This window comes from Stegostoma tigrinum, chromosome 3 (assembly GCF_030684315.1).
Source record: "Stegostoma tigrinum isolate sSteTig4 chromosome 3, sSteTig4.hap1, whole genome shotgun sequence".
Lineage (NCBI taxonomy): Eukaryota > Metazoa > Chordata > Chondrichthyes > Orectolobiformes > Stegostomatidae > Stegostoma > Stegostoma tigrinum.
The window spans coordinates 121375639-121394779 of record NC_081356.1 but is presented as its reverse complement, the minus strand read 5'-3'; the positions used below and the strand labels follow the sequence as shown (position 1 = coordinate 121394779).

Below are 19141 nucleotides of genomic sequence, written 5' to 3'. Positions count from 1 at the left end.
AGGTACATGGATGGGAAGGGTTTAGAGGGATATGGACCAAATGTGGGCAATTGGATTGAGCTGAGTGGGCACTATGGTCTGCATGGACCAGTTTGGACCGAAGGCCCTGTTTCCCTGCTGTAGTACTCGATTACTCAGTGACTGTGTAACCTCAGCTGGCACAGCAATAGAACCAGCCATATTGCTGTCACCCTATATGATGAACCAGCCTTCCAGCCACTGAGCTGACTAATGCCCACGTTGTGAATCAAATCACCTTGGATTGATAGGTAGTGTTAGTTCCACACAAGGAGTGTTAGGAAAACACCTAAAGGGGTTTTCTACTTAAAGCACAGTGTTGTGAATTTTGGGCGTATTGTAACCCAAGGTAAATATTATCACAATTCCAGTCTAAAGTTAGGAGCTGGAAATAATTTAAACATATTGAGGTGTTACGTACAGGCACTCTGGTTTATCATATATGTGGATTGATTAGTAAATGTACCAGGGGTACAGTGTTTTTGGCTACTATACAAAAGCTGTCTTGTTTCTTTTTAATTTATAAAAAGAGTGTTTTGGGATTAATGGGATTATACTTCCATTATGTATTGAAAATCTTTGAGTTTAAAAATAGACATTTTGAATAATTCTATTTTTGTTCTTTTTCCTTTCATAAAAATAAAAGCTTTGTATAGCTTCTGCTGCATTGTGTGCAGGAGGAGACTATCCATTTTTATTCATTCAAGGGAACGAGGGTGCCCTTGGCTAAGTCAGCATTTATTGCCCATCCCAGAGGGCAGTTAATCTTGCTGTGGGTCTGGAGTCATACGTAGGCCAGACCTGGTAACATTGGCAGTTTCCTGCCAAAGGACATTGGTGAACAAGATGGGTTTTTCTGACAATTGACAATGGATTCATGGTCATCATTAGACTCTTAATTCCGGATTTCTATTGCATTCAATTCCACTAAGTGCCGTAGCGGGATTCAAACCCAGGATCCCAGCACTTTACCTGGGTCTCTGGATTAATAGTCCAACAATAATGCCACGAGACCAGCCCCTTCCCAAATTGCTAACACCAAAACTAATCAAAACACAATCTATCAAGCCAGGTTCCTGCCTGGAACCAAAATTGCCTGGTAATGAAATTAAAGATAACAAGGTGTGGAGCTGGATGAACACAGCAGGCCACGCAGCATCAGAGGAGGAAGAAAGCTGACATTTTGGGCCTAGACCCTTCATCAGAAATGGGAGAGGGGAAGGGGCTTCTGTAATAAATAGGGAGAGAGGAGGAGGTGGATAGAAGATGGATTGAGGAGAACATAGGTGGCGAGGAGACAGACAAGTCAAAGAGGTGGGGATGGAGCCAGTAAAGGTGAGTGTAGGTGGGAAGGTAGGGAGGAGATAAGTCCGTCCAGTCCAGACACCGCAATAATAACCAAAACAGAATCCCCCTTGTCCTCACGTACCACCCCCCCAAACTCTGGATCCAATGCATCATCCTCCGACACTTACGCCATTTGCAATCCGACCCCACCACCAACGGCATCTTTCCCTCCCCACCCTTGTCTGCTTTCCAGAAGGACCGCGCTCTCTGTGATTCCCTTGTCCGCTCCACATTCCCCTCCAGCCCCACCACACCCAGCACTTTTCCCTGCAACTGCGGGAAGTGCTACATCTGCCCCCACACCTCCTCCCTCACCCCCATCCCAGGCCCCAAGAAGACTTTCCACATCATGCAGATGTTCACCCGCACATCTGCTAATGTGGTATACTGCATTCGCTGTACCCATAGTGGCCTCCTTTACATTGGGGAAACCAAGCGGGGGCTTTGCAGAAGACCTTCACTAGGTTTACAACAAACAACTGCACCTCCCAGTCGCGAACCATTTCAACTCCCCCTCACATTCCTCAGACGACATGTCCATCCTGGACCTCCTGCAGTGCCACAACGATGCCACCCGAAGGTTGCAGGAACAGCAACTCATTTTCCGCTTGGGAACCCTGCAGCCCAATGGTATCAATGTGGATTTCACAAGCTTCAAAATCTCCCCTCCCCCCACCGCATCCCAAAACTCATCCCCGCTTCCCTAACCTGTTCTTCATCTTGCCTATCCCTTCTTCCCACCTCAAGCCATACTTCCATTTCCTACCTCCTAACCTCATCCCGCCCCCTTAACCTGTCCGCCCTCTCTGGACTGACCTATCTCCTCCCTACCTCCCCATCAACACTCACCTTTACTGGCTCCATCCCTGCTTCCTTGACCTGTCTGCCTCTTCTCCACCTATCTTCTCCTCTATCCATCTTCTCTCTGCCTCCCCCTCTCTCCCTATTTATTTCAGAACCCCCTTCCCCTCCGCCATTTCTGATGAAGGTTCTTTGCCCACAACGTCAGCTTTCCTGCTCCTACGATGCTGCTTGGCCTGCTCTGTTCATCCAGCTCTGCACCTTGTTACCTCGGATTCTTCAGCATCTGCAGTTCCTATTCTCCCTGGTAATGAAATTAGCTGGGATTGCACCTTCAAGTGGGCACATACCACCATCACAATACTGTTGATATCAGAGACATCATATAGATGATTCCTATGGATAAATCTTGGGCTTTTCTGAAGGCAGAATTGAAACAGAGATTTTTGTCTGCAGCTAACCTGAACTGGGAATACTTAATGCTGACTCCAAGTGAATGGAAATTTTGACATTAACAACATGGTTCTTATTTCTCCTTCCAAAATTGAGCACCTCGTCTGTAACCGGGGTGTCATATGTAGCCCTGGGAGGTACTGCTGTGTGAAGGAACCAGACACTCAAGTCATTGAGAAGCCGTGACTTGCCAGTTTTCAGCGATCACAGTCGGTGCTCAAGAAGCCTGACGCAAAGTGAACAGATCATTAGCGCACAAAAATTTGAGGTAGCTCAGTTCCCAGCATCTGTTTTGCATGGAGGAGAGTGTCCTTTTAATCCTAGTGGGAAGAAGAAATCTGATAGCTATCCCATTTTCAATCATTTGGAGACTTAGGCCTGTCGCACCTTTTCCTACTTTTAAATTATAGGCGGCCTGTGAAGGAAACATTCAAGGACCACAGATCTCAGCACCAAATGGAGCAGCATGTGGAGATGGGAATAACAAATCAGAAGATTACAATGAGTAAGTTACTACCTGTTCCAACCAGAATAATCAGGGAGCAGCTAAGAATGGAATTTGGTGAACTGCATGCGTAAATATAGGCAGGTCTTGTTCTTTAACTTATCATTATTAGACTTGGGGTCAGTCAACATAGAATGAGGCCATTCAACCCTTCATAGCAAGACCAACACCTTGGGTAGAGCTATTCAAATAACGCCACTCCCCTTGCCCTGTATCTGGTTCACCTCCCAACTATATTCAGTTTTCTTATTTAAGTTATCCTTGAATCCATTTTCACCGGACAATGCTTTCCAGGTCACTGTGTTAAAATAAGCATTTCATCATGTTGCCCCAGGTTTTTGACACTGTGTCCTCTGTTACTGACCCTGGTTTTTGACACTGTATCCTCTGGTTACTGATTTGACATTGTGTCCTCCAAATATGGACCCTTCTGCAATTGAAAAGACACTCCTCTCTATGTCTACCACCAAAAACTTTTAACATTTTGAATGTCACTTTCAAACCTCTCTGATTTAATATCAGGAACAAAAACAGAAGTTGCTGGAAAAGCTCAGCAGGTCTGGTAGGATCTGTGAAGTAAAAGTCAGAGTTAATGTTTTGGATCCAGTGACCCTTCCTCAGAATGCCTGAGGAAGTTCTGAAGAAAGGTCACCGGACCTGAAACGTTAACTCTGATTTTTTTCTTCACAGATACTGCCAGACCTGTTGAACTTTTCCAGCAACTTTGATTTGTTTCTTCTCTAACTTTATCCGCTGTAATCAGAGAACATTCTAAGGACCCAACATCTGAAGACTGTTGATACCTAATATGAGCACAAGATTAGAATATTTTGGAAATAGGAAGTGAAAGGATTAAAAGATTGAATACTGCGGCGAGTAACTCAACTCCTGACTCCCCCATTTACAAGGCACAAGTCAGGAGTGTGATGGAATATTCCCCACCTGCCTGGATGAGTGCAGCCCCAACAGCACTCAAGAAGCTTGACACCATCCAGGACAAAGCAGCCTAGTTGATTGGCACCACATTCACAAACATCCACTCCCTCCACCACTGACGCTCAGTAGCAGCAGTGTGTACTATCTACAAGACGCACTGCAGAAATTCACCAAAGATCCTCAGATAGCACCTTCCAAACCCACAACCATTTCCATCTAGAAGGACAAGGGCAGCAGGGATATGGGAACACCACCGCCTTCATATTTCCCTACAAGTCACTCACCACCCTGACTTGGAACTATATCGCCGTTCCCTCACTGTCGCTGGGTCAAAATGCAGGAATTCCCTCCCTAACTGCACAGTGGGTCCATCCACAACAGTGGAGTGTAGTGGTTCAAGAAGGCAGCTCACCACCACCTTCTCAAGGCCAAGTAGGGATGGGCAAGAAATGCTGGCCAACCACCCAGAGATGCCTACTACGCATAAATGATTAAAATAAACTTTACTGACTGGCCCTTCAAGGAAGGACCTGCTAACACCTAATAGACCTGGCCTGCTCTTGAACTCTCTCCTACCTTGAGTGGTTGACCCCTGGGGCTCTCTACACAACTAAAGGCCAATATCACCAATGTCATGGAAGAAATAAAACAGGATAAGTTGTTGTCATGCAACGTCTCAAACGTTGAAATTAAACGTCATGTCATTGAAAAGAATTTCCATTCCTTGGAATTCACATTACTCAAAATTTATTGTGTGTTTCATTCATTGATGGATTGTGGGCACTGTGGATGAGATTAGCATTTCTGATTGCCTTTGAGCAGATCAGAGTGAGTTGCCTCCTTGAACCATTACAGTCTGTGCGGTGTAGGTACATCCACAGTGTTGTTGGGGAGGAATTCCAGGATTTTGACCCAGAAGAGGAATCCCAAGTCTGGATGGTGGTTGGCTTGGATGGGAAATCACAGTGGTGGTGCTCCAAAGCATCTGCTGCCCTCGTCCTTCCAAAGTATAGAGGTTGGGGATTTGGCAGGTGCTGAGAAAGGAGCTGAGTGCATCTTGTTGATGGTATACACTGATACCAGTGTAAGGTTGCATATTAAATCACATCATATCCCTTGCTGTTTAATTCTTTACTGTCGAGCAGTTTGCCCTAACTTACTGGTGGCATGTTGTGCGGATCTCAATGAATGGGTACTGAGAGCTGTGTTTTGTTTGCAGTTTGTTACACAGGGTGAGTAAGGAGCTGGCAGAATGGTACTTCCAGGACGGGCGAGCAGTATTGGCTGCATGTTGCCACCTTGCAGTGAATGACGTTGAGGTACTGCGTCTCCATTTAATCACCTACTTGTCTCCCTGCTCCCAAATGGACCCTGCCCTGTGTTTGTCTCTTCCTTAGCCATTCACTGCTAAAATTGTAATCAAAGATTTTGCGCAGAGAAGTATGCTGCAGCCAGATCAGTCAGCTGAGTTAATTGGCAGTGTCCTTCTAGGTGTGCAGCCAAATGACCATTCATTCAACCGTCATCCCCACTCACTAATCAAACAGTTGCTGAGTCCTCCAGATACTTTAATACGGCTTGCTGCCTCCGTTTTTTTTCACGTGTGAATGAATGCTGAGGAACTGAGAGTGCACAATTCAACAGCTATGTAAGCAAGAGGCTAGCTGGGTTAAGTCATCCATCACAAACAGGTAGTTCTTTAGAAACAGGACAGACTAGAATAGAGTGAAAATGAGGTCTCATCAGCTCATCATGTCTGCACCAGATGACTGCAAAAGCAATCTAATCTCATTCCCTCGTTGATTCTCCATAGCGGGAAAATTTTACATTTCCCTTCAAATCCATGCCCAATTCCCAACTGAAAAGCCATTATCGAACCTGCCATCACCACATTCTCAGGCTCTGCATTCCAAACCTTATCTACTCTCTGCTTTAAAAAGATGAAATTGCTCACCTTACCTCTGATTCTTTTACCATTCACCTTGAGTCGAAGTCTGATCATTCTTTACCTTTCTGCCAATATGTGCAGTTTCATGCAGCCTACTCTGCTGAGACCTCTCATGATTTGAAGCACTGCACTTAAATCTAAATAACGTTCAAAGAAAACACAAAAGTGCCACCAAGGATTTTTTCTGAGAAAAAGAAATCAATGATGCACTTGAGGCTGATTATCTTCCTGCAGCAAAAACTTTTATTCCAGGTCTCTACAAATTTAAATAATTATCAGGCAATCACAATTTCTGATCATTTTTAAAATTATTATTTTCAATTGGCAATACCTCCACTGGTGAGTTTGCTTGATTATTTCAATATGTATTGTATTCATCCACTCTGTTTTCAGGCATCTAAAGACATTTGTTTGATGGCTAACACAACAAAACAACACTACATTTACTTTCAAAAATAGATACAGATAATTTCATACATGCTTTTGTAGTGAGCACCATATTAATTTAGCCAAGAAATGACAAAAATTTTAAAATAAAATGAATGAAATGCTTCATGTAAGTCGACAAAAATGGTTTACTTTTCAACACTGATTTAACACTGCTTGCATCATATTATATTGTGTGCTTATGAAAACAATAGACTACAAGTCAATGTGGATCATACTTAACCTGTACAAGCCCATACGTTGAATGTTATATCTCAGACTAATGGTCAAGAGACATTCGAGTACAGAGAAGAGTTATAAGAGCTTAGGCCTCAAAGGTAATAAGGAAAGACTGGAATAAAATGAGCTTTTCATCCTGAATAAGGGCTGTGTGCCACTTGATTTTATGGAGATGAAAGGGCAGACGTAGGAACATGTAAAAGATAACTCAGTATTGAATTGTGAGGGAACACCGATTCAAATTAATAAAGTATAACTTTAAGATTAAAGCCAGGAAATTTATCTTCACAAGAAGTGTGGAATAACCTTTCACAGTAGTGAAGGTTTCAATCGTGGAATGGTTTAGAGACCAAGGTGTGTTGCAAAGTAGTATTTTATGATCCCATTAGGGACCTATGTTAATACTTAAGGAGAAATCTGAATACCCATTGGATTACCCCTTGGATAAGCATATGGATAATGATGGGATAGTGTAGGGGGATAGGCTTAAATTAGTTCACAGGCTGGCACAACATCGAGGGCTGAAGGCGCTGTATTGTTCTATGTTCTACCCGGCCATTAACATGAATTACTACTCCACCAGGTTTCATGTCTTTGAATCACAGAACTTTCACGTCATACTAAAAATTAAACAAAGCAACTATAACTAACTTAACACTATAGTTTATAACTCAGTATGCAACCAATCAGGCATTCTTTTTACTGAGATCTTTATTTGTTGAAATTTTGAAGCTTCCTTCGCTTTTTCAGTGACTAATCCAGATATATGCCAAAGTCCTCCAGAATTCACTTCAATTTCCCTTCAGGTTCTCAATCTGGCAGTTAGACTTCCAGAGGTGTACCCTCTTTGAAGTTTCCACTGCTTCTTTGATAATCTTTTTCTTCCCAGTCTGCCCCCACAGCTTCTTTCGATGTCAACTGTTCAAGTTGACTGGGTTCAACCACAAGGCTTGATTCCTTTCACTGTATGATCACTGGAGATTTCTTCCTCCAACTACAAGCCAGTCAGTTTTTTTTCATGATAATAAAATGTGAAGCTGGATGAACACAGCAGGCCAAGCAGCATCTCAGGATCACAAAAGCTGACGTTTCGGGCCTAGACACTTCAGCAGAGAGGGGGATAGGGAGAGGGTTCTGGAATAAATAGGGAGAGGGGGGAGGCAGACCGAAGATGGGGAGAAAAGAAGATAGGTGGAGAGGAGAGTATAGGTGGGGAGGTAGGGAGGGGATAGGTCAGTCCAGGGAAGATGGACAGGTCAGGGAGGTGGGATGAGGATAGTAGGTAGGAGATGGAGGAGCGGCTTGAGGTGGGAGGACAGACCAGTCCCCCTCCACCGACACCCTCATCCGCCTAGCCGAACTCGTCCTCACCCTCAGCAACTTATGCCCCTCGTTCTAACACACCACCCCACCAATTTCCGGATACAACGCATCATCCTCCGACACTTCCGCCATCTACAATCCAACCCCACCACCCAAAACATTTTTCCATCCCCACCCTTGTCTACCTTCTGGAGAGACCACTATCTCTGTGACTCCCTTGTTCGCTCCACATTCCTCTCCAACCCCACCACTTTCCCCTGCAACTGCAGGAAGTGCTACACTTGCCCCCACACCTCCTCCCTCACCCCCATCCCAGGCCCCAAGATGACTTTCCATATTAAGCAGATGTTCACCTGCACATATGCCAATGTGGTATACTGTATCCATTGTACCCGGTGTGGCTTCCTCTACATTGGAGAAACCAAGCGGAGGCTTGGGGACCGCTTTGCAGAACACTTCCGCTCGGTTCGCAATAAACAACTGCACCTCCCAGTCGCAAACTATTTCCACTCCCCCTCCCATTCTTTAGATGACATGTCCATCATGGGCCTCCTGCAGTGCCACAATGATGCCACCCGGAGGTTGCAAGAACAGCAACTCATATTCGGCTTGGGAACCCTGCAGCTCAATGGTATCAATGTGGACTTCACAAGCTTCAAAATCTCCCCTTCCCCCACTGCATCCCAAAACCAGCCCAGTTCGTCCACTCCCCCCACTGCATCACACAACCAGCCCAGCTCTTCCCCTCCCCCCAACTACATCCCAAAACCAGTCCAGCCTGTCTCTGCCACCCGAACCTATTCTTCCTCTCACCCATCCCTTCCTCCCAACTCAAGCCGCACCTCCATTTCCTACCTACTAACCTCATCCCACCTCCTTGACCTGTCCGTCTTCCCTAGACTGACCTATCCCCTCCCTACCTCCCCACCTATACTCTCTCCACCTATCTTCTTTTCTCTCCATCTTCGGTCCGCCTCCCCCTCTCTCCCTATTTATTCCAGAACCCTCACCCCATCCCCCTCTCTGATGAAGGGTCTAGGCCCGAAACGTCAGCTTTTGTGCTCCTAAGATGCTGCTTGGCCTGCTGTGTTCATCCAGCTTCACACTTTGTTATCTCGGATTCTCCAGCATCTGCAGTTCCCATTATCACAGTTTTTTTTTCATGCTTCTTTTCCCATTATGAATTCCAAATGATATGAACCTTCTCCTGAAGGTAATGTTAAGGACCGAGGATGTTGATAATGTTCGTGGCTTTCAATTTGAACGCAGCTTGCAATGTCGAACTTGGTCCGTGGCAATGAGCTGGAGCTGGCGGTTTGCGTGGGGACTGTGCTGGGGGATAGTGCCATGCCTGTGACAAACTATGCCCTCGAATTATTGGCCCGGAAGTGCATGGCATCAACAACATGGTGAGTGCAGAGAGCGGCTTTAAAATGGTGACTTGGATAAAATTGTATCCCAAGGATCATTGAATCTCATTGATGTTACGTCACTGACTGTTATATCATTGAATAAGATGATTTAACATGTCTTTCCTATCCAATTATCCCTCTCCAGTTTTTCCTTGATAGCTCTGTAAATGTCTTCAATTCAAGTTTATATCAAATGCCTTTGTAGATGCTAGATAATAACAAGTTACTGCGCAAGAAAATGCCCCTTTTTTCCCCTTTATTTTGGCCACGGAACGTTCAATGGTGATAGAATTCAGTAGTTATACAGATGTCCAAAATTTCTGAATATACCTGCAGTAACTCTGTCAGTGTTCTGAATGAACTATTTGCACATAATTAGAAACAGCAATGCAGTTTCTTCCATCCTCATCTCAAGAACTTCCATCAGACTCACTCATGCTTGGTTTGAAGCTCAGGTGTGAAGCTGGTCTATGACAGCTTGACCTCAACGGAAAATTGAGCCAAGTGTAGAATGAAGCATGGTTTCACTGTTAGTCTAAATGGACCGCTGCCAGGATCATTTTCTCCCTCTCCATTGAAAAGGTCTGCAGCACTAACAGTGCACAACCTCTCTGCGTTGGAATATCAACTCAGTTACAAGAATGGCATGAAACTAAAATTAAACTGATTAAAAGTGATTGAGGGGATTGATTTATGATGAGAGATTGAGTAGACTAGGACTACTCATTGAAATTTAGAAGACTTGGAGGGGGGGAAGGGGTTGCATCTTATAGAAACCTATAAAATTATGAAGGGAATAAATAAAATAGAAGCAGGGAAGTTGTTTCCACTGGCAGGTGAAACTAGAACTGTGGGGAATTCTCTCAAAACAAGGCGCAGCAGATTTAGGACTGAGCTAAGGAGGAACTTCTTCACCCAAGGAGTTGTGAATCTGTGGAATTCCCTGCCCAGTGAAGCAGTTGAGGCTGCCTCATTGAATGTTTTTAAGGTGAAGGTCGATAGATTTTTGAGCAGTGAAAGAATTAAAGGTTATAGTGAGTGGGCAGGTAGGTGGGGCTGAGTCTGCGAAAAGATCTACCATAACCTTATTGAATGGTGGAGCAGGCTCCGATGCCCCACTCCTTGTTCTTATGTTGAATACTGAGTCTCGAGACTCGGGATACACAAGTACCACCCACTAGGCGCAACCAAAATTTTGATACTTATCATTAACTATCAAACCTTTGTTTTCCTGTGATATGAGTTCATCTGACCCGTTTGGTTAGATCACCTTCTGTAATCACTCTTGGTATCTTAACATCCTCCAGAATCACAATGTGGCCGAATCTTCACTGTCCTCTTTGATGGGCAATAAATGATGCCTTAGCCAGCAACTGTGAAGAATTTTGTTTCAAATCCTCCAAAATTCCAGAGAGAGCTTTAGAGATTTTTAGTCACATTTGATAGGTCGCTGTTCCAACTACATGCAACAGGAGTAGGAATTACAGATGAGATGTTAGTCCAACTCAGTAGGCATAGCCTTAGCTCAAGTTGGAAGGTTGTGGATTCAAGCCCCACTGTAGATGTTTATGTATGTAATTCATGTTGGCACTTCAGTGCACCATTGAGGAAGTGCTGTATTGTCAGAGGCACTTCACATGGGATGTTGAGATCTGTCTTACCCTACAGGAGGATCGTCGTGGTATAATTTCAAGAGTGGGGCATCTTACTGGTGTGCTGTTCATAATTCTTTTCTTTATTCATTCACTCATGATTTGTGGGCCTCACCAGCTGGAATGGCATTTGTTGTCCATTTCAGAATCCACTTAAAAGTTAACCATACTGCCGTGAGGCTGAACAAACAAGTAAGGGACAAAGGTTTCCTTCCCTAAAGGTCATTCGTGCAAGAGGTGGGTTTTTGTGACAATGGTCATCATTAAACTTTTTAATTCCAGATTATTATTAAATTTAAGTTCCACTATTTGCCTCTCGAGCTCAGGTCTCCAGAATATTACCTGGATTTGTGGGATGAAAGTCAACTAACAATGCCACTAGGCCATCGCCTCCCTCCATCTATTAAAAAGCTGAGGATTTTATCCTAATGCTGTTTTTGTGCTCTTACTGTACACAGCTAGCTGTTATAGTTGCTTATATTACAATATTTCAAAAACGTTCATAATGGGTAAAGTGCCCTGGAACATTCGGGGGATGTGAGAAGCACAATAGAAATTATTTCTTTTGATGAGAGAATGACTTCACCTCTGATTGCACTGCATTCCCTGCCTCAGAGGTCTCATCCCAATTGCTCAGCCAAGACCAGGAGCTCAGAGAACCAAGAACTTACTGTCAATGTAATGCGTTTTGTATAAATTTGTCCTTTCACAGCCAGTGAGACACTTTTTGAAATAGAATCACTCACTTGACATAGCAGAACTATGTAAGTAACACATGAACAGCAAAGTCCCAGTGAACATCAATAGCAATGAAACAAATGACCAGATCGCATGTGTAGAGCTGGATGAAGACAGCAGGCCAAACAGCCTCAGAGGAGCAGGAAAGCTGACATTCCAGGTCTAGACCCTTCTGAGGAAGGGTTCAGACCTGAAACATCAGCTTTCCTGCACCTCTGATGCTGCTTGGCCTGCTGTCTTCATCCACCTCTACACCTTGTGTCAGATTCTCTAGCATCGGCATTTCCTTCTATCTCTGCACTAGATCGTATATGTTTGATTATCCTGGAAGGTGCTGTCCTAAGAAACTACACGTTATTTATTATTTTTTGAAGTGTGTTTGCGGTTGTTACTTAGAGCAAAACTTAGGAAGGTTCACTATCATCCTGTCTCAATGGTTTTGCCATCATTAGGCCAATGCATGACTATATGCATGACTATAATTTGGTTATCTCTTTTTGACTTCATTTGTGCTGACTCTTTTGGAAAGAGTGACTATTTTTTATTTACTTTTGTTTTTAACCTTCTGATTTTAGCTTTCCGTGTACTGGATACAGGTACTCCCACTATTGGCAAAAGCATAAATATTGGCTGCTGTGCGTGTAACAACACGTGGACTCCCAGTTCTCCCATTGCTGTAAAGATTGCCGCTTTTGTTTGGTTCTGTTTTGGGTTTGCTGTGTTTTTGTATGTTTCACACGTCCATTTGGTCATACAAATTTCTGCTCCCAAAGCAAAGTCCCACGTGATTAGAATGAATATTGGGAACTACAGTGAGCAATAGATCCTGGCTGATTGTCTATCTGTTGAACCCGTGAGTGGTTAATCACGAAGAGTGGGTGAAGCAAATGGAACGCACTTGCTAATTTTTCAGTCAACCCCATGTGGTAACAATGCATGACTGTTCATCTACATGTGCTGTTAACCAATGCTGATATAAGTCATTGAAGGAATTGGGTCCTCATATGTGGAATGAAGCAATTTCCAGTGATATCCACATTCATTGTTGTAACTGTACAGAATTCCTTGGCTAAGAATTTTTGACACATTTGCTACACTTTTCTTAAAATAAAGTGAATAAAATTGAAGAATTTTAAATCAATAAAAAGTGCGTTCATTGCAAGTAACGTTGAACCAAATAGCATTTGCAGTGTGTAATTGGTTTTGGATTGTGACAGAAGGCAGCACAGAAATGGCTGTACTCACAATTTTTGTAAACAGTACAGGGCTGGTGAACCTAGGCCAAGAATGTATTAATAAAATGTGAGGCTGGATGAACACAGCAGGCCAAGCAGCATCTCAGGAGTGCTCCTGAGAAGCTGCTTGGCCTGCTGTGTTCATCCAGCCTCACATTTTATTATCTTGGAATCTCCAGCATCTGCAGTTCCCATTATCTCCAAGAATGTATTATGTTACTTTGACTTGAATTTGTGCAAAGCTGCTTGGTTTATATCTTAAATGTAAAACCATTTATCAGTATTGCTTGACAGCATTGAAGATGAGTCGGTAACATGAATTCAGTGCCACAATCAATGATTATCTTGTGTTTTTTTTATTTTCATGATTTTCATTTAAATTAAGAATGAGAGTACCTGTATCCTTTTGAACCCGTATGAAAATCAAACTGGTTTAAACTTCAATTTATTTTTTAAGTTGCGACCATTACTTTCCATTCAGTCAATGAAACATAATGCTTGACTATTCCCGCATCGATTAGCAATGAATATTAACATGATCAAAATTCTAAAGTAATCACCAGCTATATTCAAAAAATGCACTTCAATTTCCCCAAGTATTGCAGAAATACAGCAGTTCGTCAAGAATAGGGAATCAAATTAGGCAATGTAAAGATTGTGACAATCTTTCCTAGTGATAAGCACAACTGTTAAATCATGAGGTTGGTTATCGATACTTAATGTTGACAAAGCAGCAGGACCAAATGAGATACATCCAAAGATATTGAAAGAAGTGAGATTGGAAATTACAAGTACACTACCCATTGTCTTTATACCTTCCCTGAAGTCAGGGGAGGTGCCTTGGCTCTGGCGAATTACTGACATCAAATTTCCTGTTAGCTTACTTCTCTCCAAGGAGATGAGCTCCGACCTCTCCAAGGAGAAGAATTCCAGCCTTTCCAGTCTATCTTCATAACTGAAGCTTCCGATTTCCAGAACTATTCTTGTAAACTTTGCTAGCACGAGGGGTCATAGTTTTAAGCTGTTTGGAGGAAAGTATAGAGGGGATGTCAGAGGCAGGTTCTTTACGCAGAGAGTTGTGGGAGCATGGAATGCGTTGCCAGCAGCAGTTGTGGAAGCAAGGTCATTGGGGTCATTTAAGAGACTGCTGGACATGTATATGGTCACAGAAATTTGAGGGTGCATACATGAGGATCAATGGTCGGCACAACATTGTGGGCTGAAGGGCCTGTTCTGTGCTGTACTGTTCTATGTTCTATGTTCTATGTTCTAAACCTCTTCTGCGGTTTCTCCAATGCCTTCACACCCTTTCTATGGCGTAGCATCTAGAATTGTACACAGTATGCTAGCTAAGGTCTAAGTGTCTTGTATAAGTTTGCGATCACCTCCTAGCCTTTTGCGCTCAATGCATTATTAGTAAAGCCCAGGATACATTAAGCTTTATGAACTGCTGTGTCCATCTGTCCTTCCATCTTCAGTAACCTATGCTTATTCATGGCAACGTTTCTCTGTTCCTACACCTCCTAAGTATTGGACCCCTTTATTTTGTATTGTATGTTTATGTTCATCGTATTAAAATGCAGCATCTCACATTTTTCCACCATCTGGCCACTCGACCAACTTGTCAATGGCCTTTTGAAGATCTACACTGATCTCCTCACAGTTTTCAAGTTTTATATCATGGGCAAACTTTGAAATGGCCCCCTGCACAACACTACCTCGATTATTAATATGCCTCAGGAGAAGGAAGAGTGTTAATACTGACACCTGAGGAACTCCATTGCAAACCATCCTTCAGCAGGAACAATATCCAATGACAATTTCTGTCTGCTTCTGATTATTTAGACAGGTTTTCTTTTATTCCACCTCTCTTCTCCAGTCCCCTTTCTTCCATGGGTGAAATTTTTCCTCACAAGCCTGTTGTGTGGCACTGTATTGAACAGGAGAGGAATTGTGACTGGAAACAGTGGACTTTGACGAAAATGTGAGGATTGATGAATATCCCTGAGTTTTGCTTGCTTACTCTTGGGTAGTCAGATAGAATTTTATTTCACCATGTTAAATGGGAATGGTGTAACCTATCACAGACCCATTGGTTTATGGTCTGGCTTCATGAGATTTCCCCAAACCATGCTTGGCTTATGACCTTCAATGTAGATTTTGAAAATTGTGAACAAGCGTTGTTACTTGGCAAGGTAAACACAGAGAATGCTGGAGAAACTCAGCAGGAGGCTGGCATTGTCTGTGGGGAGAGAAACTAGTCAATGGTTCAAGTCTGAAATGACTCCTCTTCAGAACACAGGAACTCTGAACCTAAAAGCCTCACTCTCAACCCCAACCCATCGGATTTGCCACCAATAAAAAGCTTTTACTTACCTTACCCACTTAACTTTCCTCAGTAGCTGTCAAAAATGGCTCCAAAGTGGACCCTTAAATAGTTTAGCTCCTAAATGTCTTGGTGGTGTCTTGGCCTGTCATGCTACTCTTGCACAAAGTGGATTTCTCCCTTGCTGTCTCCAATAGACACATTCAAAACAGACCAGACTTGGAAATCAAGCCGGAAAAATCACTATCAGTTAAGTGAGTCACCCTTAAATACCTGTCAATCAAATGCGTTCCAATTGTGAGGTGAAAATCTGAGACATTGTTCATTTTTATCATGCGGCTATACCTGATGTTAACTGGAACACTGAAATAGCTTCCCCAGCCCAGGCGCTGACACGTTCAGGCTGGAGACCCCTTTCTGATGCCCAAATCAGCGTCCCGAGACCTGTCCAAAAGGTCCACCCAGACCTCTGTCTCCATAGATATTGCCTGACCATTCGAGAATTTCCAACATTTTACGTGTTTCTGTTTCATAAATTTCAGACTGCCAGCATGTGCAGCATTCTGTTCTTGCTTTGCTCCTGGTGTTCGAAAAGGACCGGGGACTGGTTAGCTCAGTTGACTGGCTGGCTGTTCTACAATGCGGAGTGATGCCAACAGCATGGATTTATTTCCCTGCACTGGCTGAGGACTCATCACGCACCCTCTCCCTTTGCCTGAGATGTAGCGACCCTCGGATTAAGCCACCACCAATTGTCTCTTTAATGGTGACCTATGGCCTGGTAGGGCTATGATGACTTTGCCTTTACTCTATGATTATACTGAGCTGGTGACCCTGGGAAGGTGATTGTCTAGCAGTATTATCACTTGCCTATTAATCCAGTGATCTAAGTAATGTTCAGGGATCCTGGGTTTGGATCCCTCCATGGCAAATGTTGGAATTTGAACTCAGAAAAAAGATCTGGAACTAAGAATCTAATAATGAACATGAAACCATTGTCAATTATTGGAAAAATCCAACTTTTTTGCTAATGTCCTTCAGGGAAAGAAATTACAGTCCTTACCTGGTCTGGCTTACATGTGACTCCAGACCCACAGTGATATGATTAACATTTACCTGCCCTCTGGGCAATTAAGGATGGGCAATAAATGCTGGCTAGATCAGCGATGCCTATGACCCATGAAGGATTAAAAAAAGACCCCCCCTGGGGAAAGAAACATAGGGAATGCTGGAGAAATTCATAGGGTCTGGCAGTACTTCCCAACCCTGCCACCCCAGTTGTAATCTCTTCCAACACCTTCCTTAAGGCAGAAGCTTAAACACCCGCACCAATAGATTGAAGAACAGCTTCTTCCCCACTGTTATTATACTTCCGAATGGACCTCCCAAAGTTCAAATCTAATGTTGATCTCTGATTTTGTTTACCTTCTTAGCAGCTGTGACATTGTATTACTCACTCTATTCTGTCACCCTATGATCTTTGTATGGTGTGATCTGCCTGTAATGCACACAAAACAAAACTCCTCACTGTACCGAGGTGCATGTGACAACAATAAATCAAGTCATCTGTGGAAGGACAATAAACAGGGTTAATATCTCAAGTCCGGCACAGCTCTACATGGGTTCAAATCCCACCAAATTCTGGATTTGAAAGTTAGTCTATAAAGCGGTGAGCATCAGCTATCATAAAAGCCCAAAAGACTCACTGATGTCCTTTCTATTTCTCTAAGTTAAGCAGTGTTCAATTATTGTTGTATGTTTGGTTTTTTGCAGGGATCTAGCAGCTGACTTGTTGTCTATGATACCTGACAGTGAGCTACTTTTGGTCAAACTGTGTGCGTTCTACCCAGGAAGCACTGCAGAGGTTAATGATCTTCATGAGAAGGTAAAGCTGGGGAGCTGTAGGAACCGTCATACTGTTTTCCAGAAGAGTTCATGTGACAGGGAAGAGCATTGTTTTTGTTACAGCTGCCGCCGTAAAACTCTTTGAATGACATTCTTGTGACCGGGTGCCTGTGTCCAGTGGTGAATCACAGGGTTTGGTGCTGGGCCCTTATTTGTTTGCTGTATGATTTAATGATCTATGTAGCAATATCAGAGATCTGATCAGTAAATTCACAGATTCACAAAAATTGGTGGTGGTCACTTGCAAAGAGGAAAGCCTCATCCTGTAGGATGATATAGATAGGCTGGTCAAATGGGTTGAATAGTGGCAAATTGAATTTCATCCTGAAAAGTGTTTGAGGTGATATATTTTGTGAGGACTGCCTGTAGATCCCTGAAATCAGCAGGATAGGTCAAAAGAAGACACATGAGATACTTTCGATTATTACTCAAAGCATTGTACACAAGAGCATGAAGTTTCTAATGGAACTGTATATAACTTCAGAGGGAGTATTGTGCGGTAGCGATCGCCACATGACTGAAAGGGTGTGATTGAATTAGAGAGGGTACCGAGGAGGTTCACCAGGAGGTTGTTTGGATGGATCCGTTCAGCTTTGAAGAGAGAAGAGATAAGCTGGCATTGTTTTCCTTAGAGCAGAGAAGGCTGGAGGGCATCTGATTGAACTGTATCACGTGTTGAGTGGTGTTAGACAGAGCTGATAGGGAGAAACTTTTCCCCTCTCTAGAAGAGTCAGTAACAAGGGGGCACAGTTTTAAGGTAAAGACCAGGAGGTTTAGAGGGAATCTGAGGACAAAGGTGTTGACCCAGAGGTTTTTGGATATGTAGAACTCTCTGCATATAAGGGGTGGTAGAGACATGAACTTTCTCAACATTTAATTTGGATTTAGATCAGCACTCGAAAAATCACAGCATTTGGACCAAGTGCTGGAAAAGGGGATTAGAATAGATGGTTGACAACTGGCACAGACATGATGGGCCAAAGGGCCTATTTTTGTGCTTTAAGAACTCGAGGACTTGATGGTGGCACCAGTTGTGCTGTTTGCACTACTGAGACAGAAAACACACAAGGAATGAATTCACCCGTTTCTTTGCAGAACATGCTATAGTGTTCCAGAACCCACACCCCATCCCCCTCTCTGATGAAGGGTCTAGGCCCGAAACGTCAGCTTTTGTGCTCCTGAGATGCTGCTTGGCCTGCTGTGTTCATCCAGCCTCACATTTTATTATCTTGGATTCTCCAGCATCTGCAGTTCCCATTATCACTAATGCTATCCTGTCGTGTAAGCTGTAAATGGAAAAGTTTCCATTTTATTCCTTCCTGAATCTTTTCAGCAGTCTTCCAACACATAAATAAATTGGCAGTTTTGGACAGCCACTATTCTAATGGAGGGCATGGTAATGGTTGTAGGATGGAATGGTGAAGGTGAATACTGTTGTGCTGTGGCAGACAGCTGCCCTCTGGTTTCAGGAAAAGGTAATTGCTTTAGTTTTTAAATTATTTTCCAGGCAGAAGCTGAGGCACTGCTTGGGAATCCTGTATTCTTAGTTCTCTGGGAGTGTAGAAATGTCAGATATTGCATGCACTGTTCTTCACTTCATGGGCTGTTAACCTCATTGTGGGGGAGCTTTATGAGGTCACCCATGACAAGAAGGACAGAAAGAGGTACAGTGGCAACCAGCTTCCAGGTGGATTTGAGAGGGAGCTGTGTGCAGACATTCAACCATCCACTTGTTGTGTGACACAAGGGAACCCAAAGGAAGATCTGTTTGAAAATGAGGGGTTTTCTTCCTTCGGTAGCATAAACATTAGTGTCGGCCTGGGAGCGGCAGTGGCTAGCACTGCTACCTCACAGCAACAGGGTCCTGGGTCTGATT

At 43.4% G+C, this 19141-nt stretch overlaps 1 protein-coding gene across 2 annotated transcripts in view; it reads left to right on the top strand.

The window, feature by feature from the left end:
* Positions 1-19141, top strand: part of wdr17 (WD repeat domain 17) — a 142313-nt gene that overhangs the window by 105147 nt on the left and 18025 nt on the right. For both annotated transcript variants that reach the window (XM_059644862.1, XM_059644861.1), the window contains exons 20-23: positions 3030-3124; positions 5280-5379; positions 9267-9406; positions 17134-17245. In XM_059644862.1, coding sequence (XP_059500845.1) covers positions 3030-3124; positions 5280-5379; positions 9267-9406; positions 17134-17245 — 447 coding nt within the window. The remainder of the gene's footprint in view (positions 1-3029; positions 3125-5279; positions 5380-9266; positions 9407-17133; positions 17246-19141) is intronic.